The sequence below is a fragment of the Sitodiplosis mosellana genome, unplaced genomic scaffold (assembly GCF_009176505.1).
Source record: "Sitodiplosis mosellana isolate CC-2019 unplaced genomic scaffold, AAFC_SMos_1.0 Smas_scaffold_42, whole genome shotgun sequence".
Taxonomy (NCBI): domain Eukaryota; kingdom Metazoa; phylum Arthropoda; class Insecta; order Diptera; family Cecidomyiidae; genus Sitodiplosis; species Sitodiplosis mosellana.
Window position 1 is genome coordinate 105,563 of NW_022595284.1, and position 25,763 is coordinate 131,325.

At 37.6% G+C, this 25,763-nt stretch overlaps 1 protein-coding gene across 5 annotated transcripts in view; it reads left to right on the plus strand.

Annotated features, from left to right (window-relative positions):
• The window catches only part of LOC129569762 (protein gustavus), a 124,939-nt gene that overhangs the window by 96,215 nt on the left and 2,961 nt on the right, over positions 1 to 25,763 (plus strand). For 4 of the 5 annotated variants that reach the window (XM_055448926.1, XM_055448927.1, XM_055448928.1 and 1 more), the window contains 2 exons: positions 3,371 to 3,454; positions 23,424 to 24,319. In XM_055448926.1, the coding sequence (XP_055304901.1) occupies positions 23,617 to 24,319 (703 nt within the window). In that variant the 5' untranslated portion in view covers positions 3,371 to 3,454; positions 23,424 to 23,616. The remainder of the gene's footprint in view (positions 1 to 3,370; positions 3,455 to 23,423; positions 24,320 to 25,763) is intronic. The other variant, XM_055448925.1, reaches the window with a different exon arrangement.

The window sequence follows — 25,763 nt, forward strand, 5'->3', positions numbered from 1 at the left end:
CACCGAACACAACTAAAAACAAGAAAGAGAATCTTTGGGATATATCAAAACGAACAGAGCGAGCGAGCGAGCAAGAGATACACATGCATGGCACACACAGCCGATTCAACAGCAACAATAAAGTTTTCGTTTTCTGTTTTCTTTGTTCTCGCGCAACAGACACACAGGGAAAAAACACACTCGCATTTATTGGATATTCCTTGTCCTTTCGGTTTAAGCCGATGCTTCTTCTTTCATTTTGTTCTTCACTGCACCATTTATCCACCGTATGATTTTTTTATTGTCTGTTACTCGTTCATCCGCTTTGATGGCAAAGTATAATCGGTCTCACTCAGTTTCGACGGAATATCTGTGTGTGTCGTCCTTTCATTTGCTTCATTTTGTACACGCGTTGGGAAATATGCGAATACATATTCAATGGAGATCCATACGAGATCCGCTTTCTTTCAATTCGAACAACTTTGTTGAAACGCATCAAAATTCTATAGAAATATCTTTTCAGTTTTCGGCTTTGTGCTTATCGCATTCGATATGGGCCAAACAGAAATTGCATTTATAACTCAAACAACGAAAAAAAATATCACAGCATTGATGTTGGACTATGTTTTCAACAAGATTCGTTTCGCCGAATCGTATGGAATTCAGCGATAAGCCCTTTTGCGTATTATTCATTCTTCCAACGCATCGCATACTCATGCGAGGGTGCTGCTTATTACAATTCGCAATGTGTTTGCAAGTGAACGAGAGAGAAAAAATCCATCGACCCTTTTTTTACAACATCACGCCCAGTCGACGATCAGGAACTTTAAATTAAATTGATACCGCGCAAAAATTACTCTTTAAAACATTCAGTCATTTATCAGACGTTACTTTCAAGTGTAAAGTTTGAATTCGAACGAGAGAAAAAAAAATCGCTTTGAAGTTCGTAATGATGATGTGAATATACCCAACCTTCGAAGCGTTCATTTCCACCGTCGCTTATACTTGCCACACACACACACATTTGACACTGAACATTAATAGATTATTCACCGAAATATCTGCGACGGAACGTTGCGTTGGTGTGTTGTTTACAAAACAATGAGTATTCCTGCCAGTAGAAAACGCTTATTCTTTGTATCGATCCGATTTATTTCTTCTCCTCTTCATTTCTACTTATTCAAATCACATGCTTCCGTTTACCTTCACATTTACGTCATAGCCGAGTCTGCGATTATTCATATCAAAACATATTTCAAGCTGGTCATCAATATTGGCAAATATTTACAGTAAATACTCACATTCAAGCTATCTCAAGCGCGGATTGTTTTCTGTGCAGGAAAGAAAAACAAACAACTTAGAAAAAATTAATCGGAATTATCGGAATTTTGCACAATTTTTCAAAAGAATTTCCAACTCGCGTGTACCTAACAACAAAAAATGATTTCAAAACTTCGTCGCGTTGACGAACATCATCGCCCGCCGTTCATTTTTTTTATACATATTTTTATAACAGTCAAGTTCATACTACATATGAAACATAAAAAAAAGCGTTGACGTTGCCAGAGTTTGTTGTAACCGACTACACCGATATGGCTCACAAATGACTAATGATGACTACGACATCGAATCGCATATACCTTTCACACTCGACGACTAAAAATATACAACCAATATTAAACTTACGGTCTTGTGTAATGAAAAACACATTTCATTCGTTTCATATTCAATTCGCACTTATGCTTAGTTCAGCATAACAATGCGCATTTGTACACACATCCAGCGAGCACAGCGAGTACAAAAGATGAACTCCCTGTTGTTTAGATTATAAAATAATTTGTGATTGGCTTGCATTTTGAGTGCGCTGTATCAGCACAAATTGTCTTATCGCATTAATTCGTTTGATACGAATGATTTGCGCTGTAAATTCTCCACAGCCAAAAATTTCAAGTGGAAACCGACGAAAAAATACGCTTGTGAATGAGTCAAATTGAGACAACAATTGGAGAATGCTTTTTGAATTGTATTTGTTTTAATTTTTCGACTCATAATCAAAAGCTATAATGACGACACATTTCAAAAGAGAAAAAGAAATGTACAGAAGACGGCATGACAATAGCAACCATCAACTGAATCGCAAATGAAGGAAAAGAAAAGTTGTCATATCATCAAGGTTTCTATGTCAATGTTAATGTTTTTTTTCTGTTGTTTTTAGTGTTATGTTCATGTTGTTGCGCGGCTGTTCGACCAACGTTATCAGCGAACATGTAAAGCACCTCAACGTACTCATTGTCCGCGTATTATTTCACTTGATTTCAATTTCATCGGTTATTGTTTTGAGAGACGATTGTGTGTATTGTTTTAAACGTTCTTTGTATTGTTGCTTACGTGCGTATTAGCCACAATAACAAGTCGTATCAAATATTATTGAAATGAATCTACATTTCGAATTGAATTTGATAACAGACATTTTATTTATTTCAGTTTTTGTTGCCCGTCAATATTTTTTGGGGAGTTTTTCTCTCTCTATCTCTCGCTTTGCATTGCTTGGATGGTAACATTTATAAGCAGCGTTCGCGTTCAAACTGACTGCATTTACATAAAAATGAAATACAAACAATGAATGTTTTTGTCATTCGGTTGCCGTATTTTATATCGCACATATGCCGCAACTGCTTTATTGAATTTCCTGATTACAGTCAACTGTCTAAATGTTATATATATGTATACATATGCGACTCTTTTTTTCTCAGAATTTCGTTGCTGCGCCTGATTGCCTGTGTCATACAATTACATTTAATTACGTTTGTTGGTTTTTGGCTGAAATGAATTGCCGAAACGAACAACTACCGTTTTAACACGGAAAAATACTTAAAATTCAATTGAACAACATAATAAACGAATAAAATAACGAACTATAACACACACACACACGCACACACTCCGGAAGCGTCTGCATCTGTAAAACCCTTTTTTTATTAGAATGAATATTTTTCTTGGGAGAAGAAGCTGACGGTGATGTACGAATTTAGCATCAGTTCCATGACATTGTCATTAGTGAGTCATTGAGATGACAGAAAGAGCGAGAGACTTAACTGATGCGTACAATCTGGCTTCAGAAATGAAAGTCATGTAGAAAAAACGTCATTTTTGTTAGTTTCAAAAATGTGCTGTCATTTTGCATATCAAAGCATTGAACAATTCATAATGTGCATATAGCATTTGGCCATTCCACAGTCAAAATGTAAAGTATTGCGTAAAAAAATGTTCTTGAACATCAAAGCAGCCCGATAAAATCTCTCACCTTTATTCGTATGCTAGCCGAGTTGCGACATAAACGTTTTTCTAATCGTAAGTGTTATTTCTCTTGTCGTTCCATTGTAAATTGCAGGAAGTGGGCCAAAAATGCTAATGGCAGTCGCTTGGAAGACCAACATCATCACACATCGGAAATAGTAGCAGTCCCGTATTTATCGTAAGTTTATCAATAGTCGCTTAACTACACACAAACACATACCACACACATGTCAAACACCATTTTCTTCTCACTTGAACTGAAAAATAAGAAAAACTCACAGCAATGAGCATTCCATTCGCACACCAAATGACACACACACATACACACTTTACGATTCACGAAGTATATCAAATTATCTTTCTGTCCATACAGTCAAGCTTTCAAAATGAAACAGCCAATTTAAAATTGATCTGCATGTGAACCAGCTCTCGCTATCGCTCTTACTCTTTCGAGTATGAGGAGTGAAATATGCATAAGACTGTGTGCTGTTCGTAATTTTCGATTAAGCACAAAAATACGGGCTCGTCGTGTATCCACCGAAAAAAGAAAATATAATTATTATTTATTCGATGCGTTCGCCTTGCTACCAACATGTCATGTACAACGAAAATGCGCATGATTCTCGCTCCCTTTGTGGTCTGGGCTCCACAATGATGCACATGACTGCATGCCGATGACGAAATAACTTAAAATTATGCTAAATTAAGTAGAGAACGCGTTCGCTCAATTGTAGCTTGTGTGTGCATTGTTTTTTCGTTTACTTCTCTCTTTTCCATTTTGACAACATGGTCCATATCGTTTTCCGTGCAATGTTTTGTCTCGGGCTATCGGCTGTGTTTCTTTTGGGTCGTTTACATAATTTAAGAAAAGTTCAATGCTTTTTACATGTGAAATGTGCTGTGCGCCTGTGTGTTGAAAAATCGTGCTTAAGCATTATGAATTTTAATTGCGCAATCGCTTGATTGGTAAACGGTAACGGTTCCTTCTTCTTCTTCGTCGTCGTTGTCGTCGTCACCATTGTGTATGTTGCTGTGTGTGTGTCCGAAGCCGAAATTCACAAGAAGCTTGTGTTTTGCATATGAAATATGATCAGGGGCACCGTCTGGGCCGCCCAGAATTGTCGATAAATATCCGATCGACAGCTGAAAAACCACACTAGCCAAATGCCAGTTTGGATCATTAATCACACATCTTTATCGATGATTATACACATTGAACCATTTGAATCAATTAAAAATCCCACATCCAATTTAATTGAGACGAACAGCTTGCATTTCATTATATTCATTTTCTAGACCAATTCCAGCATTCGCTGTTGATAATTCATAGAACAACTGCTAAAAGTATAATGACACAGTGCAAAACGTAGAAGCCCTCGAATGTAGTTCGAACGCTACATCGAGCTTCGCAATGAATCAAAAAACAGCTTGAATCTATTTTTTAAGATTTTGGACGAATTTGGCTACGTTTTCCCGATAAAAATGATAAAAAATCGATGTAACTGCGAGGGTACGAAAATGAAATCGCATTAAATAATGAAAAAATTGCCTCAAATCAATTCAAATCACGTTAATTGATATTTCAACGTGTGCCATTCGTCCGTTCTCTAATATTTTAGACGTCCACTATTTTTTTTGTGTACACAGTTCTATCTGTCTGCCAACATCGATGCTATTGAAAAATATCCGCACACTTTTTTTGTCGTCGCCTTTTCCTCTATGGCAAAGATTTTTCATTCTATTCGAAAAATGTTTGACCATTTATAGATAAATTTATGATGACGATGGCAAAAGCGGTTGCAACGCAAAAATAACATGAAATTGCGACTAAAAGAGAAAAAAAAACGAACCGAACTACGTTTGAACAGAAAACGCATTTGTCGCGACGCAGAACAAAAAAGATATTCAACGGTCTTTTTGGTGTGAGCTGTTCGCTGTTCGATTTCATACATAATAACAAATGTGCTATATTAAATATTTAAACATTTTGCTCGGCGTGGCAGCTACAGCATAAAAATCCATCCGCTTGATTATTGTCGACAATTTTTTTTTCGTCAGTGTGTGAGTGTGTATGCGTCTGTCTGTACGTAATGGTTCTTTGCCTTGAATAAGCTATCATTTCCACATAGTGCACGCGTGTTTCGAATAAAGTAGAGAAAAAAAAGAGAAAATGGATTTTTTTTAAACACTTTTTGTTCTTTTGTAATAAAAGGCGGCAAGAGTAGCAACTGGCAACAAAAACCAATCTGGTAACTAATGAGAGGTGGAAAAACTGAACACGTCGGAATACGTTATATTCTGAATATGTGTGAATATTTGATGAATAAAAATGTGCGCAGACATTTTGTAAAGAGTTTCTGTGTGTGTTTGTTGTCTCATTCTTCTCTTTTTTCTGTTGCTTTTGCTTGTGATGTTTTAAGTATGATCACACGTTTCATTTATAATTTTTTTTTCGAGAAAAATTGCGCTCGTGAAAAATGTAAAAACAAAAAGCGGAATAGTTTATATCTGTGTGTGTAGTCGGGGAAAAAACATTGCTGGGCTTGAAGTTAAGTTTGTGAATAATTCACATTTTGAAGGAGTTTTGGAAAACATAAAAAAATTCAATTTATTTTGCGCCAATAAAAACACACACACACACAGCACAAACCAAACTGAAACAAAACCGTACTTCGCCCCTCAACATCGAGCAACCAATGCGTTTTCAGTCGAAATGTATCTGAGCAGTGAAAAGTGGCCGTAGCCACCATATTATATTCCGAAATAAACAGCTGGCAAATAGTACAACATTGATTTCGAATATATCCGAAAATTCAGGAAGAAACCAGGCAGTGTGCGCTCGTTTTATGCAGTCATTTTACCCGTTCACGGTTTCGAAATATTTTATGAAAGGTGCTTGGTTGGTCCTCGACCACAAAACAAACTCAATAAGCTGTTATGAATATATTAACAAGACGGAGAAACAACGTGCACTCACATATGTTGCGTTCGCCTGGTTGGTCTCCAGCTCCAGAGTACCCCCTGAAAGTTTATTGACATTTCGGTATCCTTTAATTAATTTTAGCGCTAAAAAGAGTGAGCGATTCAAGTGTGGTTGCCGTATTCGGTGCAGCCCAGCTCAACGTTCAATTAATGCCATATTGAATGTGTATACGGTTCCTGTACCAACGCAACGCATTTGTTTCTCTGTTAATTTTTTGTTTTCATGCCAGTTCACACAGCAATTTTTCTACTTTATAGTCATTGCTGTTCATTGGATCGATGCCTAGAAGCCCATTGTATATTTATTCATGAGTGTTTCGTTCCTTTCTTTCGGTTCATTCGATTTTATGTATGGGTGTGCATTGTAAAGGCCTGCGCATACACATTTGCCGCTTATCTTTTGCGCGTTTAATTTTAATGTAATAATCAATATTTAAACAATTAAAATGTTTCTTGAATATCATCGATGTCCGAAATTTATGTTAACGAACACAAAAGCCCGACAATAAACAATTATACCTGAAAGGTACGCGAGCAAGCGCTAAGCTTATCGATCCATTGATCCGAACCAACGGAAAAATGAAAAAAAACTATGCACACTACATTCATAAGCAAAGGTGTTCCTTATTTTGGTCACTCAACAAAAGACCTTTCGTAATGAACGAAACAGTAAAAAAAAGTACGTTATAACTGACAAAATGTGAACTGCGAGACGCATATTTTGTTGTAGTGCGTGTCAAGCAATACCCAATGTGTTCAAAAGGAACCACGATTCACACAGAAAAGAAAAACATCGGAAAGCGGATTGCATTTGACCAAGCTGTTTACGAAGTCGTCATCGGTTCATACACACGTTTCACATCATATGGATACATGGCAACCGACAAAATTTACACGGTGCTTATGTTATGAAATTAAGTTAAAATGGCTTTTCAATAAAAATGTACTGTGAGAGACTTGAAACGTGTGCGGCATATGCAGATTGTGTGTGTGTTTGTGCTTTTTTTTATCCTTTTGAGATTTCTCGTTTAATTTTCTTGTTCTGTTGCAATGTATTTCGAGACATTGTAAACTGAACTGAACTACACCGCGAGAGGGAAATAGTGCTAGCGAATGAGTGTCTTACCGCTTATGGTAGTCAACCTCATGTTACTGAAATGATCACACAAAAAGTGATAGTGTCGCTCATTTCTAATATGGAATTTAATATTCAATCAAAGGATTCCGGATTGCGTTTGAAAACCGTGCACATTCATTAAAATGAACACAACGGCAAATAAAACAAACTCTCAAAAAAACAACCAAGAAGAATGCTTCTGAAACCAAAGTTTTTGTTCAATATTGCCGCCGCTCACTTGCCAAACCATGAGGTTTGCAGTCGCTTGCCGTCTCCGTCACCGCTGCGACAGCCATAATGCAAAACTAAGAAAAAGGGAAAACGATACACAAATGAACTGTGTACACGACAATAACATTAACTGTTGATTACTAGTTGAATTTTTTAAAATGGAAATTGACAATGAAGGCAAGCGGCAAGCCAAAACAAAAGCATTGAAATGCGAAACAAATTCAAATGAAATGAAAATATCGTTGTTGTGTGGTGTGTTTTTTTTCTCTCTTCTCTGTGTGTAATACGTGTGTATATCGTATGGAACATTTGGCATGTCATATGTACCGTATGCGCCTTGGCATACATGACTGCAGTGCAACTACTTTACTCGCGATCCAATCAACATTCAAAAATTGCAATCAAAGCGTTCGTTTCGTATTAAAAAAATTTAAACGACTCGAGTGAAACCAAGCCGCTCAAAACATTTTCAAAATAAATGAAAAGCAACGAGTCTGGCGAACGAATGAAAACCAAAAATTATAATGGCAAAGTCAGTTTTTTCGACATTGCTTTGGTATGATGACGACATGAGACACAAAACTCACGAGAGCAGGTCGCAAACGTACTCGCATAATATTATTTAATATTTATGGTTCGCATGTAATGCTCAGCTCAGCAACGTCATACGGCCATATGGTTTTTTTTTCTTCTCTCGCCTCTATTCGAATGGAATTTATCATTTGGTCGCATATATATATATCGGTTTGTTGAGACAGAGGCATGGACAGAGGGTTAGGGGGAGGAAGGGAGAGAGGGAGGTTGAGAGAGACAACGAAACGGTCTCTTATTACGCATGCCGTATTACATTAATCGCTAAGGTCTGGCAACGTGCAAAAAAAATAAATGGCTTGCTAAGCAATTGCTAATACATATCTATTACCATAGTTTCGCATCTTTCGATGTGACATGTGCATTATTTTTGTTGTTGTTGAAAGAAAACGAGACCACTTTGAAGGAAAAACTGCACTAGCCGAGCGAAAAATGCGCACAGCTCAATACAGGACTAACACATTTTCATCAATTTATGGGGTTTCACTGCCAACGAAAAATGCAAACCAATTCATATACGGATGTACTCACAATATAATCTTCGTCCAGTTTGTCGTTCGCGTGGCGGATAAACAAAAATATCACTTGAATGAAAGATGAAGAAAAAAGACAACACAACACCGCGCTGAAGAGACGGAGGCAAATCGTAGTGAATGATCTTCACATATCAAACGGCTTGTACCCCATTAAAAAGCCAAGGTTATCAAGTAGCACGTAATGAAGAGCATAAGAAATACATATATATCTATATAAAAATTACGTCAATAATAGCACGACTCGACTGCTCAACCACTCAGCCACTCAATAGACTCAAAGCGCACACAATCGTTTTAGTTTTGTGCTTTCAATTTAGCTTATATCTTGTTGGGCTGTGTATCGGCTTCAACGTGAGCGCACGCGCGCATTTCTATACAAACATGTACATTCGATACTTGGACTGACACACAAACCGCTACCTAACCACATTGCCGCGTTTCTCAGATTTGAAAGCGAGAGAAAAAAACAGAATAAATGGGAATTATGAGATTATAAATTCTGTTCGATTTTAAACACAAAGCAGAAATTGCTATGGATTTGCTGCTTTTTTTATTATTTTCATTTTCATTTGCGTTTAATTTATTTGAGTGAGTCAAGCGATTTCACGATTAATACACAATTTACGATTATTATTTTCCTTGTTGTGTTTGTTACTAGTGGCTGGTTCATTTTGCGGTCATTTTTTGATTTATGAAATGAGAGAAGGAAAATAAGTGCACAGGCGATGGTGTGTTATTTGCGAGCTGTTGATTGAAGTTTTTGTTCAGGTGAGCGTACGTATCGGGATTTAAAGCACACATGATGCGATTTTCGACACTCGATTTGCTTGCGTCATTCTGAATTGGCTGTCATTTCGTGCATTCATTCCGTATGGCAAAGAGTTGTTTTTTTCGGCGCCTCTTTTTGCATATGGTCGACGCTCTCTGAATAAATGATTGAATTTTTTCGATTATTTATTCTTTTATTCGTCATCGGTTTGTTCGCGTCAGAAAGATCCAAACCTCAATGGTTATACCATTGCCGATGTCAAAAAACTTTTCAAAGGTTTGTGACCACGTGGAACAATATTCCGACATAATATTTCCCCGTTGAGCTCAATGCCCAAATTCATGGTAAATGAGCAAAAATTGACGTCTTAGCAGATATCAATCAGCGTATCAATCATAAATATATCCAACGGTACAGTAGGAAATTGCAGTCGAAAAAAGCGCTAATTCCAGCACAAAAACAATATATTCATATTTATTCACAAAACAAAATGCTGATGTGATTCCGTATGTAAATTAAGCAACTGCTCCATCGTCAATCTCTCGGCTGGCCGACGGCAACACAATAACATTTGTCTAAGACGCAAATTCAAACACATTCAAATCTTTAATCTGAATTCCAGTTTTCTGTGTCCCCTGCCCCGACTGCATATAAACGAACCAAATACACGCGAACCCAGTGTAAGTCTGTGTATGTTTCCCGTCTCTGTTGCTCACCTTTTTCCTTTCTTCGATTCTATATAGCTCTTGACCGTGTTTTATGTGCTATTTTTTCTCAGCTTTTTTCTTGCTTTCTTCCATTAGCAGCACAGCGTCATTCAAAATGGCAAATTTAACGATCGAATACAAGAAGTGAAAAAAAATCATAATTTCAAATAGAAATGGTAAACAGCCCCACTCATTTTTTATTCATTCTAAATGACGCAACGTACTCGATCTGAATTCTCAATAAATTGAATGAAAACAAAATGATATTTTGAACCACCGTCAAAAACGACAACACAAAAAATCATCGTCGTCAGTTTATTTGGCATGACGGCAATGCTCGACACTATATGTATCTGTTATAGCCATATTTATTGAAATAAACTTTGGAGACATGGGCCAGTCGACATCACCTCAGTTCACCTTCTGTTGTCCTCTACGGAATTACAAACCGCTAACGAGACATAATTTATATTCCATTTCCGTTATAGGATAAATAATTTCCACTTAGTGTCGATTGCGATGCCATCGTCGAAATTTTCGTCTGTGTGTCTTTGGAAGAAAATGTTGTGTGATTGGGTCGATTTCCTCCTTTAGAAAACGTATCAGGAAATCTTCGAAGCGCCAACAATCACTTTATCCACCCATAAAATGTCAACAACTAATAAACCGATTGTGACGAGAAGAGATAGAGACTTTTTTCGGCAAATATTTACTGCGAGAAGGTCACAGTGTTATCGAATCGTTTCCAAAACACCGTCGACAATCGGACGCTACGATCACCAACATTCATTTGATGGGTGACATGACATTTAGTGGAGACACATCGATTGGTTGATGTGAAATAATTCACGGATGGCGAGTATTGAACCTGTCATAATTCCAAACATGGTTATGACGGTTTGAATTTTAACTTTCGGTTACTTTTCACGTGAGCCCAAAATTGCCGTTTTCCGCAAAACCCAAACGTGTTTCTTCATTCAACCGAACTGCGGTTTCAATTTGGTGGTAAAATCGAATTAATGCTCAAAAACATACGTACAACAATTCATTTTTTTTCGGTTCGTATGTGAACGCGAATTGTCATTTGTGGAATAATATTTGATGATGGTTGTGCGTTTTCATTAGCATGTTTCGATTATTGACGGCGAACAAAAACCACAAAAATATTTGACAGTTCTCAATGACAAATTGCTTCGTCAATTTTTTTTTGTGTCTGCTGCGCATTTGTCGGCTCGTTGTGGTTCAATAAAAAACTAAAGTTTTTTTTTCATTGGGACATCCGTTTCGTACAGCCATCAATTTTTGGAGTGTGAGTGTGTTTGTCTCTGAATGAACGCCATTTTTGACTTCAAATGCATTCCATATCAAAAGCAATAACGTCCCGAAGCGCTCCCGCTTTCTTGGAATTAATGTTGAATCAGACTGCGGTTTTTGTTTGATGAGTTTTTTTTTCGTGTCTTTTCATTTCACGAACTCATATATTTGCTGCGAAATTCCATCACACTCCAGCCGATGTGGTTCGTAAAGAAAAAATCCCCCAGCATAGCAGAATTAATATCAGATTTTTAAATTAGCTGCTTCCTTTCGCAACATGAGAATTCACTTTTATCGATTTGTGTACCTGCAAATCTGAAAACCACACCGTTCAGTTCTTATCTGTGTGAAGAAAAGATATTTTACATACAATTAAATCTTTACGGTCGTGCGTACTGCGTCAAGTGATTCAAACTCTTTTGAAGTGTAAAAAAAAATACTTCGTGATGATTTCACAATACCGACCACCACAAACAAATTGCCAGATTTCATATCAACTATGATTAATGTTACCATGTGTACTGATTTTATCAGTACTGTACTGATTTTTGTCAAAAAAATTTGTTCGGTACTGATTTTCACTGAGTACTGATTTTTTAAGCTTCGTACTGATTTCGTACTGTTTCGTACTGATTTTTTGAAATTTTGAAGTTTTGGTACTGAATTTTTTTAGCGGCATGTACTGATTTTGTACTGATTTTTTGTCTAAAGATGCGAGTACTGATTTTTCATCAAAATGACATGGTAACATTAACTATGATTGGATGGTCGGCCAGGGCTTATCACAGCGCGTTTATCAAACAAAATAAACTATGTACATGAGTAAACAATAACAAAATGGCTCTATCAATCCGTGTAATAACAGACGATTTATTAAATCCAATGCTAACATATGGAACCGATGTGATTTATACAATTTTGGCGCAAATGTCTCACGGAATTAATAGGAAAAAGTCACATTTGTCGCTGGTCGTTGGAGTGAATTCGTTTGGTGTGTGTGTGCTGCTTTTTTTCAATTTGAATATTTCAAGGTTAACAGCAATACAAATTGTTTGCCCGCGCAATCGCTCATGAAATGTTCACAGCTCGCACGATCGCGTTTCATTTCGTTTTCATTGCTTCGAAACCATGTAGGAAGTATAAAAGATTTATGACATAGCAAAAAAAAGAAATAATACACAACATTTAGAGATATTGTGACAGCGTTCAACTGCTTCGTTAAACAAACAAGATCTAGTGTTTGCTAAATAATCACGTTTATGATTCCATTTGACTAATTAATTGGAATTGGAAAAAAACGAAACCGTTTGGCGAATATATTGAACACCATGTTTCTTCCGAATCTTGTTTTTCATATTCCTGCTTCTCTCAGTTTTTCCACTGTTTCCGGCCGACTCTCAATGCTCAATGTTGCCATCTTAATTTGTTGAGTATTTGAAATTGAAAAATGTTGTCGGCAAAATAACTGATGAAATCCATATTTCAACACATCATCTCATTTGTGAAATTGTCGCTCATTGCGTCGCAACACCTAAGCTAACCGATATGTTTATTCATTTGTTTTGACTTGAAGCGCAAATAAGACGGCTCGATTTGCTTTACGATCAATGTTTCAATTTGGTTGAATCAACAGTAATGTTGTTTGGATAAGCGATAGTTAACACCATGTGCCGCCATGTGAGACTTTATGGCATTCGTTGAGTGGCTAATAAGTCCATTGACTACACGGTTAGTCAGAATGTTTATCATCACATTTTTTTCCCGAACATTTCATTGGGCAATTGCGTTTGTTAATTGGATCGCAGGAGGTGTCCGTGTTCACATCAGCGCATGCGGCAGCCATTGAAATCACCAAGGTGTAAAGAGATTTGGACATTGAAATGATAAATACGTAAAATAGTAGGGACAGTCTGTGATGTGTATTGAACAGACAAATCGAAAGCCCTAAATGTAATCGGCTTTGCAAAGCGCACAAAGCAAGAAAAGGAAAGAAAATGGAAAGACATTTGTATTTCCTTCATTAGTCGTCATTTAATGGGACACGTGATGATTGATTGATATCACGATCACTGGTTTTGTTTCGCACTTCATAAGCGGGCGCGAATTGCTATCGTCGTGAACTTCGCATTCACACCGAACTTCATTTATTATGCCAAAGAGGTGATCGAAAAGAGAAGAGAGAAGGATAAAAAACGAATCGCAACGAATTGAGCTCATAAATTGACATGTCGTTTAAGCAAATAGCAATATGCTGCTGTTGCTTTTATTGCTGTATCATAAGTGTGAAGGTTCACTTACGCACTCAAAATACAACTGCTTCTCTGTCATTATTATTGCACGAGCTGCTGTTTTTTTCTCACTCTTCATCGGTTTGTTTAATTAACAAATTTATTCAGAGACAACGGAAAAATGAAACGGTCACATTGGCGAGTATTTCATGGCTACGCGGGCGAACGTAGCTACTCAAATTGAGCCAATTTGAAAATATAAAGAAATGAAAAATACTTGTAATAATATTGTGCATTGTGTGTTTTTTGTTTGCCATTGCTGCTGCTGCTGGCTGCCGCCACTTGGCCAACAAATAATTGTATGAATTTGAATAAATTTGAAACAACGTAGACAACGACTACAAACCATCTCTTCCTGTTGCTGGCAAACATTTATTCAGTGCACTGCACAAAAGCCACAACCGAACCGAATACCATGGCTACCAATGTTGCAAATTCAAGGGGGCATCTTCAATTACAAGCAATCGAAAACGCTATTGTTTTTATTTTGGAACTTGAAAACCGACAATCAAAAACAGAGAAACCTAAGATACACTAACAAAAAACCAACAACAACATGCCAGTAAGTTTTATTATTGCGTTATCCAATGCCACCGCAACTAGCAAGTCCGTTCCAGTCTGAATACCACACAAACTTGAAACAATTTTGTACATGACTTATTCATTGCGAATGAGACTCCTTTTTGTACCGTGCAACTGCTGGTAGTGTAGCATTTTTGCTACTTAATTGCAGCACCCATTCAAGCTGCACCAGGCTTTTATTTTGAATTTCAAGAAATAAACATTGTACGCACACACAATTCCAAATAATTTTTTTTTATTCTTGCACCGCATAACATAAACAATGATATTTATTACAAAAGTTTTCGCTTCACGTTTATTTTTAGCAAACAATATGAACATTTTAACTTTATATGTATACCTGTTGTGTATTGCTTCGTGGGTGTTCACAAAACGAAGCTGAAGCGTAAGGAAAACTTGGCAATTTGAAGTGCCATCGTGAAATGGGTATAAGTGCTCTCGAAGGGGATTTTGATCGAGTACTCACAATTTCATTCTTCCTACATTGAGAAATCGATCAGAAAATGATGAATGAATTCGATTCGCGAAGGTTGACCTTTGATTTTTTGTAAACTAGGCTTCCGTTCCCAATTTGAGCTCCAAGAATCTAATTTTGTCTGTGATTAAAAAGCTAAAAATACAAAAATAAAAATCATTTGTTCCCGCTAGGCTTTTTGGCCGTTTCACATTGCAGCCGTTTTAGCATTCGGTTGAATGTGTGTTTGTGTGTTGCGTATTCATTGCATGTGCAACAATGTATGATTTTTATGTCAAGTTTGTTGGGGAAAAAAAATAAACATAATAAGCAATTATTATCATTCAGCGTTGGTCGATTTTGGTGAGCATGCCGCTTAAACTTATTTTTTTCTTCTTTCGCGTTGTGTTCGCGTCTTATTTGGCTAAACTGAGTAGCGCCATAAATAAATTTCAGAGAAAAAACCACGTTGAATGCTTAACGTAAATATATATATATATATAAGTTTTCAGCGCTACAATTGAATTTGACCAAGTTGTCTGTAGTCATAGTGAGCGCAGAGCGCGCGGCTTGATTGTATTCGGCAATCGTGCATTGCAAACAGTCACACACTGATTACATAAGTTCCGTCGCGTTTAATTCATTTTCTTTTCTCCTTCCCTCCCATCATGTCTTCTTAACATTTTTCTACATTCGGCCGATCGGCTGTACGTATGTACACGAAACGGTGCACAACACGAGTGAAACAAAACAGAGGCAGTAGCAGTAGTAATTGTCAATGCCTTACACACGAAAAAAAAGCGGTTCGCGTTAAAACAGATGAAAAATTGCAAATGAAAAGCACTGAAAAAAGAGAAAAAAAAACAACTGACTTAAAGTTGCAGCATTTGTGTGTTGTTGGACATGTGCCACTTTTATTGAATACATTCGGTTTGTACATGTGCATAGTTGGTTTGGTAGAGCGCGGTTGCGCTTGTTTTTGTCGCCAGCCGTTTTGTGAATGGATTTCCTTCACCTTAAAAACCATTTTACGATTTCAAATGGAATGACTAACAAAACGTTCACAAGCACATGCCAGCGCCGATTACGGGCGCGAGCGAGACTGACGAAAGAAAATGAGAACACGAACGACAGCCTCAAATCAAATGTGAAACATAGTTTTTCCGTGCGTAAAAGTGAAACGGGATGACTTTTGATCATAAAACATTTGAACCGTAGCACTTGCAGTTCGAATTTGCTAATCGCTTGCCTTTCCTCTGTTACGAAGTTCTCAAATTGTACACTTATTGCCAGGCCCCACACAAATCTGTCCATTTTTTTCTCGCCAAAATAACACTAGAAAACCCAATTGAATGGCAAACAACAATATTCTTCGGCAACGAGTATCCATATGACGACATGATAGCGCCTGTGCCACCGAGAGTGATTGTCCGAAAACAAAAATTTATTTATTCGAAAATGGCACCATTCACTTTTCAATTCGTCATGTAATAAAATCTGAATTTCGATTAATAAACGAAGATACATTTTCGCCTTGATTTTCCCTGTGCGCGAATGCTGATTGTTGTTTTGGGTGTTTGTTCTTAACTTTTGCATTCTATCCATGTAACCTTCGTTTCGTGAAATCGCCTAAACAGTTTGGGTTTATTGTTCTTTGCCTCGGCGCAATAGTGCACCATTGTTTTAGTCGGTTCACGGCTACATTGGCGGTGGCGTTGGATGTAGTGGTGGTGGTGGCGGTAAGCAAAACTACCGAGAAAGAGAACAACACTTAATTCGTCGACATAGAAACACACAAAGCGTATAATCTTGACACACAATTCCAAAAGTGTGTGTGTTTTTTTTTTCGTATTTCTTTTGAGGCTGCACGCAAAATGAATCTAAGGAAACTGCCTAATAATTTTTTTCTATACTATCGCTCTTTATACGATGCGAAAGTCACTGTGTGCCGTTGAAATAAATGTGTTTTTTTCTCGCTCATTTGATTGGATAATGCGCTGACACACAACACCGAAAAAAAATAAGATTCGAGTCATTTTTTTCTATTAGAGCTAAGTGAGTCAAGCTCAAGAGAGATAATGGCTACTGTGAATGTGTGCTTGTGCATTTATTTAGTAACTCAAAGCCGTTTCTCATATTTTTCCCAACACTTTGGACATTAAATTGAATAAGAATTTATTCAATTGAATTTAATAAAGAGTTCGACCAAAATAAGCACGAGGGCTTTAATGTGGCTGTGTAAAATTGGTTTGTACGAAATGCTTCTGTAGAAATCACATACACACACAATTGATCAATGACAGATTGTTATGGAGCTCCATTTATGTCGTGTCTCTCTCTCTCGCTCTCTCTATCAAGTCTCAATTGTTGGAGAAGTTCAATAACTCATTGCTTCGCTAAATTAACTGACCGAACGACCGTCCAAACGAAGAAAATTTCTTATAGTGTCACACGAACGCAATTCACAGTTTGTTTGTGCAAAATATAATTGCTGTTTACGAAATTGTCATGCTCATGAGGTTAATTGATGACATCCTTCATTTGAATTTAAGTTTTGATGTCAGCTTTCATTGTGCAATTCTTTATATCCTTTATATACATACAACTGAATAGAATACGCGCGTCGAACCGATTGCATGCGCTGACTCTGTGCTTTGGTGAGAAAAACATCCCTTATTGTTAATTAAGATAGTGTCTAAAATGTAATGTTAATTAATATCAATTGTGGCAGCTTTTGCAGACACACTCGCTCAATGTCCAATGTTGGCCGATGAGGCAAAGGATGCAAAGCAGACTGAAAAATATGCGCAAAATCTACATAAAATATGCATTATCGTTTTCCATGCAATAACGACGATTGTCTCCAACCCACAAGCCGTACAGCAGTTTTCGGTGAAATTCGCATTAATAGCTGCTGTGGTAACACGGCCATTGTGTATGGAATACCATCATAACAGACAGCGTTTGTGTGTGTGTGTGACTGTCTGTTGGTGTGTGTGTGTGTGATATTAATGCATACATTAAACGGAATTGTGGAGGCTTAATGCGACCGATTACATAAAATTCCAAAAATAAATGCGGCATAATTTTTCTCTCGTTTCTTCTGTTCATAAATATGATTTTAGAGAATTGGCAAGTCTGTCGCTCATTCAATTGCAAAATGGCCGGAGTTTCATGAATTCTTAAATATTCTGGTGCGTTCGTGCACATACGACACATTGAATGGAAGTCGCATGTACGTTTTACTGGTGTCATGACACTTGAATGAGGTCGCCGTCGAATGTAGACATCAATTTGACGGGTTGAGCGCATTACACACACGGTACACACACACACACACACACACATTGTTCGGAATTTGACATTTGGCAAAGCAAATAATCAATCTGCAGGCATCGGTTTTTGGCGTTGTTGAAAATGACAAGGTTCTGCGTGTGTCACATACACACACCACGGTTGTACATATTTACGTAGTATGTTGATACAAAAATTACTCGATTCAAATGCTTACGCACAGTCTAGCCATATTTTCGTCCATATTGATCGTCGACGAAATTCCCGCGAAGCATTTACTGTTTTGGATTGGTTTTTGTCGTTGGTTTTTGTTCGTGTTTGTCTTTTTTTTTGTGCCACGTACCTTCCACGGTTTGACAAGTAACCGAAATACAGAAAATGAAAAATGATTCGGTTGCTACTGCTCCTATTTTTTTGCTCTCCCTCTAATTGGGTTGGTCTTCGAATTTATTTCATCAAACGAGCCATTTATCCTTTTGCATTACGCTTGTTATTATATGGCACTCATGGCAAAAGTTAATTTGTCTCGAAATATTTGGCCGCCACTCAAGGAATCGTTCAACCGAAAGAAATAGCGAAGAGAGAATAAAAGCTTGGTTGGATATGAAATCACAAATAAAGGCATGACGCAAATGTTAACAAACTCATAAGCGCCAAATACAATGAACGAAATAAAAGGAAAAAAAATTGCAAGCGAACGCGTTCACATCAGACGACGGCAACAACGAGGACGATGACGACTATGTCGACGACATCTAATCAATATATCGATTCAGTTTTTTCCACTCATGTTTTGTGCACGAAAATTGCTTTCCAGCGCGATATTATTTGTGTGCGCGTTTGTATTCATAAATTTTGTATACTCTGTGCTGTTCTACCCGTGGAGCAGTAGCAACAGCAGCCGCATCGCTTTCAATCGCTGTCGTATGCTGTAGCAAGAGTGAGACAAATGACATTCAAAACACATACAATCAACCAAAATCGTATTACTATTTTATGTGTGGCGATGGTTGAAATCATCGGTTTCAGTCCTACATTTCGAGCACAAACGATAACCCCATAACTCTCTCTCTCTCTCTCTCTCTCTCTTTCTCTCTGTCTCTCTGTCTCTCTGTCTCTCTGTACACACTTCACATAAACGGTTTACGGTTAAAACGTTGCTACTCTTATGGATCACATACACCAAATTAAATTCCCTTTAGGATTCGATGCGATGCGAACCAAACCGTCGATTTCAGGTTTGGATTTGGCATTTTCCATCCGTTGTGTGAATTCTCCCATTGGCATAGGAATAAATTTTACGTTTGTGCCGAAATGAAATGAAATATACGCAGCAGTTTGAATGCAGTCGAGTCGAAAGTAGCGACTGAGCTGCTCTCTGTGAATTTTCGTTCCGAAACGAATGAACAAACGACCGACCAACAGAAAAAACAACCCCAAATTGGCAGTTGCGTGGATTTGTGATGCTGCGTCTATGTACATTTGGCCCATGTATATTTATGTATTATTTTCCAACGCTTGTCGTAAAAGTTATTACGATTTATATATATAAATGTGTGTATTTCGAGCCCTGCAGGAGTACAAAATGGTCGTGTGGACCGAGACACACGCACCAACAATTTCTTCACAAATGAAAGGAAAAAAAACGAAACGTTTTGGGGTGTTGGACAGACTTGTCTTGCATCAACGTATAAAGGTTGTTGTTTCTAAGCACGAACATTTGATTTTGATGTAAAAAACTAATACTCATGCACTTTTTTGCACCCAACACTCGCTTAGAAACATCTATGCTTTCTACTAAACCGAATGTTCGAGGATTATACCAAGTCTGTCGATGCTAGAACAATAGACGAACGGCAGTAGCATCAGATGAGAAAAAAACATACCCATTTTTCGGCTCTTGTCTCCGCCATCATGACATTGCACTGACAAAGAGAATGCTCATGATAAATCTTATCGATTGTTCAGCCAGTTTTTGTGCGCACTGTGCGTCATATAGATAACGAAGTATTTTCCCAAGGCAATGAAAATAGCATCCATTTTATTACCAACCCAGAACCACTTTGGGAAACTCGGAGACGTGATGAAAGTAGCAACGAAAATCGAAGAAACAGAAACAGAAGACCTTTGCTCAATTCAAACATTGTCATTCGTTGATTTTGATTTGCATAATTCATCGATAAAAAAAGTGCACACACTTCAGTTTCTTTTGATACAGTTCTTGGCGTTTACAAGTCTCCTGAGGCCTGTTTTCATTTGATTTGCTTGGATTCGGTCGATAAACGCTCGACACGAAAATCCGAATGTGTGACCCGCATTTAATAACCGGATAACGAAAGCAAAAAAAAAGGTGAATTTCAGTTAGACAAATGGCTTTACCACTGTCCGTCCGGTGAGAGACAAAAACCTTGAAAACCACAATTTATTGCTGTGCTACCAACTTGAAACTTTGAACGCATTCTAATGGCTTATAATGATCTTATGCTGTATCTGTGTGCGGTGGATCTTGAATTCATCTTGATTTCCATAATTCCGCCCAGATTTTCCACCCAAACGAAATAGAAATGATGTTGTCAACCCGAAATCCGTTTGAAAAATACTAAAATGAGTGATGTCAAACTGGCCATTCTGACCTATGCAAATACGTTATTCTAACAACAAACAATTCCAACACCTAAACAAATATCATAGTAAAGGTCAAAACCAGAATTACCAGAAATGGACTTACTTCGGGTTTTCCCACATAAAACTGGCTACCACGATGATTGAGTCGCCATTCAAATGCAATGGTCTTTAAATATCAACGGTTCTTACAATCTTACAAACCTCGAATGGCAAGCTCAAAATTCAGTCATCGTCTGGTTTTCTTGTGTGTGCGGACGAATTAGAATTTAACACACATCAAAATATTGATCAAATAGAAAGTTGAAATTAGACCTGAATCAAACTTCAACATTTAGAATCCGACGAAAAAAAAAATGTTTTAGTTTTTGAATTGACGAATGAACGAATGAAAATTATATATAGAGAGACAGTCAGTTGTATGTGTAGCGTTTAATTCACATGTATGATGAAACGAAACAACTAACGAACGTACGCAGCGTTGCATTCTAAGTTTAAATTGAATGAGAGAAGAACAAGACGAACGAACGAACCGCTCGAAAAAAAAGCAAATGTGGAAAAAGTACGTTCTGTTTGGTGTGGCTGTCTCGCGCATATGCACATTGTGTATTTGTACATATACAACAGTTGTGAGCAGTGCCGGCGAAATGCATTTTAATTTAGGTGTAGCTACCAATATAAAATATGTCGGGATGTGTATATCGCGTATGTCAATATAATTGTGTGCTCAGTTCAATGTACTCTAAGTCTAGTGGCGAACGTGCAGCCGTAAAATGCACACACACACACACACACACATACACACACACACACACTCACTCGCATGCAATACACAAAAAACCTTCCGACGCTGTGTGTCGTGCCCGTTCTGCGTGCGTTTATGCCACTGGGAATGGAAATATGGTGTGCAGTTCATTTTATATTACGATGAAATGTAACAAACACACATGATAACATTTTCCAGCCAAACTGCGTACGGAGAGCGACTGAATTATATCAAAATTGATGCGCACACGACAACAAAGACAAAAATAATGTGCCGAGGGGAAACTATGCGATTGAGATGGGCGAGCGAGTGAGCGTCTAATGCAATTTGTTGGTAGAACCTTTTTTTTGCGCCGCTCTTTCACTCGCTTGACAATAGAACCGAAATGAATGTAACGGCAACAGAATCAACAATGAAAACAAAACATCGAACGGATGATAACTTCTGTCGTTGTTTTTTTCTCGCTGCATTCATATTTACGTCGATTTCATTCATTCGGTGCAGTGCAGAGAGCTTCAATTGTATTGTACATGCGTTGCATTGCGAACAAAACAGAAACCGAAAAAAAATATCGGGAATAAAAGTATAAAAATGATGAATGAAATAGAAATGTTCTGTGGTCGTGACGAATACAAAGAAGAATGCGCCTTCTTCCTTCTTTTCGCACCAAATTCGCATTTTTTTCCATTGTTTTTCTATACGATTTCTAACACAAAACTATATTCCAATCGAATGCCATCATTTTCATTCCATTTTTTCTGTTCTGTTTTTGTCATTCAATCAGCGTACGCAGAATTCAACTGAAATAAAAGATAGACCTATAAAACAGTTGAATAAAGAATAACGTTGAAAGTATCAAAAACTTTGAAACTTGATTTGAATGCGTTATTTAAAAATAAATCGCACTGTAGAATTCTGTCCGAATGAACCGAATGAAATGAGAAACGAGAAATGAATAGCAAGGAACTTTTGTCGACAACTGCAAGTTTAAGTTTAAAAGGAAGCATTTGGCGTTACCATACGAAATGTGTACGTGTGTGTGTGTGTGTATGAATAAATAGGTTAACTGAATCGTTTCGTGCGAGTCGAGTTTGTCGAGAAACACAACAACCAGCACAACCATCATGAGTAGATGAATGATATGTAGCAGCGGCCAAATGTGAACTTATTTGAATTTTTTCCACCACTCATAATGAACCATAAGTTTTATAAGCGCAAGCCATGGTATATTTACATTTAAAGGCCTCCATCGTCCTGCGTCTCTTTCCCTCCAGAGAATCATATTTCACATTTGGCCCGTCCAATGCTCGTTTTGTATAACATTGATTTTCACACATGACTCTCTTTAGCTTTCCATTTATAACAGTCTGAATGTGCCGAATCCGTTTCTGTTGTTGTTGTTGTTGTTGTTGTTGTTTTTCTTACGTAATTTCAGCCGTTTCATGCGACAGCTGCTTTCCTTTTTTGGACCAGTGCTTACTTCTCTCATATTTTTCTTTTCATTCGTCGAACACGTTTTTTTTTTTGTTTATTGTTGAACGGCATTCGGTTTTAATATATATTTTCCATTGAAGTGTACGTACAGGCTGTACGTGCAACACAAAACGGGGTAACTTTGAAACGGCGAAAATATATTTAAAAATTAATTAGGTGGGACATTTGAACTCATGCAAACGAAACGAAATGGAACGAAACACAGAAAACTTGTTCTCTCCACTAATAATCTGCTACAAAACAAAGTATGAGCGCATATTTTGAATACATTTCGTTCGGGTTAGAAAGCCGATATGATAAAAAATAGGTAGCGATAGAATAGACAAATGTTATTTTTAGATATTTTAATATGAATTTGGAATTTTTCGTTTTATTTACGTTCGTTTTTTATCTTTTGCAGATACAAAACAAGTCGTGGACCAGTGCTGCGATCAAGTGAACGTCGTCGAGCTCACGCAACATTATCAACGTCACCCGTATTGACACCACGCGTTGTCCTACCTCGTTTGGAATCCACGCGTGATTTCGATCGCTTGCGTCTATCATACAAAGTAACAATACTTGATCGAAGACAAACGCGCAGCAGTCGTGGCATGAGCATGGGACAAAAAATTTCAGGAAGCGTTAAATCTGTCAGTCGTGAATCACCGACACCATTTAAACCAATCATTCCGCGTGAATTGGCAGCCGATTTTGAACGGCCAGCACGCTTAGACATACTGCTTGATATGCCACCGGCAGCGCGAGATACACAAATCAAACACTCATGGAACTCAGAAGATCGATCTCTAAACATATTCGTCAAAGAAGAGGACAAGCTAACGTTTCATCGGCATCCAGTTGCACAAAGTACAGACTGTATACGCGGCAAAGTCGGATTCACAAAAGGCTTACACGTGTGGGAAGTGCAATGGTCGACCCGGCAGCGTGGCACACATGCCGTGGTCGGTGTTGCGACCGCCGAAGCACCATTACATTCAGTAGGTTATCAAAGCCTGGTCGGTTCAAACGATCAAAGTTGGGGATGGGACCTTGGCCGAAATAAACTCTATCACGATGCAAAGAATTGCAATGGCATCACATATCCAGCAATCCTGAAATCAGACGAAGCATTCTTAGTGCCAGACAAATTTTTGGTTGCGCTCGATATGGACGAAGGAACGCTTAGCTACATTGTCGATGGCCAGTATCTCGGTGTCGCGTTTAGAGGATTGAAAGGCAAAAAACTATATCCAATTATATCAGCTGTCTGGGGACACTGCGAAATCACAATGCGATATATCGGTGGACTCGATCGTAAGTATACCATTCTATCTCAATCAGCCTTTCTTCCGTCAAGATCAAATATAGCATAATATGAAGGAATTTAACACAAATCGACTACCTTAAAGATTATTAACTAAACGTTATATTCATTACTAAGCGGATATGCCTCATACTTTTTTCGTTCAACAAAAGAGCGAAAAAAACGGTTGAATTCGATAACAATAGAGAAAAGTCAGAGGGAAAAAAATATGAAACACAAACACACACGAATTGACATTGACAGCGCAAAACATTCGTCATTTGTTTGCGATCGACATTTTTTTGCTGTTGCTCATTCCGTTCCACAATTGCAACGCTGCGCGGTCGTGACATTTTTAATAACATATATCGAGGCCCGCAACAGCACAATTTTTTGTCACTTACTCGAAGAGCTGAATTAATGTGAAAGAAATTAGCAGCAATACAACCAATTGTCGCGATTTGATATTTTATTGAGTTAATTATCATACTCTCTAGTCTCCACTACAGACTCGCTGCCTGATTCATTCCGTTAATTTGATTTCATATCGTCGATTAGGAAATGAACATTGTGACAAATTCAAAGCTCTGAGTGAAAATGTTTTTTGCTACAAGTGATGATGGAATGATAGCAAACGGGACAAGTTTATTATCGAAATTGAGATTCCCATCAAAATCAAATGTTATTTTATACATTGGCTGCAAAATGCGACTGTAAAATGCAAACCAATTTGAATCGATCATTTTATTCATTCATGACATTTTGTAACACAAAAATAAGGAAAACGTGAATACAACTGAACCGGTAGACAGACACACGGCGAGGCAAAAACAATTGAAATACATACAAATGACATCACTGCACAGTCGGTTATTATATTATTGTTATTAACACTGAATTTGCCATGCAAATCGCGCAAGCAAAAAATAAAAACACCCATAGCTAAGGAGGGAGAGAAGGAGGAAAAAAAGCACACGGCTACAAATATCATTGAATGCTAAGTGCAAATTAATAAAGAAAACATGAGAGAAATTGAATAGTAATATTCTCGTGCGCGTAATTTGATCTGTTGCAATTCTTTGTATCGATTGCGCGCGCTGTGTGTGTGCCCGCGCGCCATAAATAGATATGTTTCAGCAAATGACAAACGGAAAAATAGCGAGAAATAAACAGCACACAAATCTGATCTAACATCTCAAACACGAATCTAGGCTTCGTGTGTCATTTCATAGAAGCATTTGAAGCTTCGCCAAGTGAGTTCAGATCGAAGCCGAACGGTAAACAGAGATATATTGTGGTAAGGCAACAAAACAACGAATCGAATCACTTGCAAATGTCATATACATTGTAACGTAATTTATCGAGCCAGCACATACACACACACACGGCATATCTGCTCAAGGTTAACCGAATCATACAATCATTACCATAGCGAGTGCCAACTGAAACCAACTT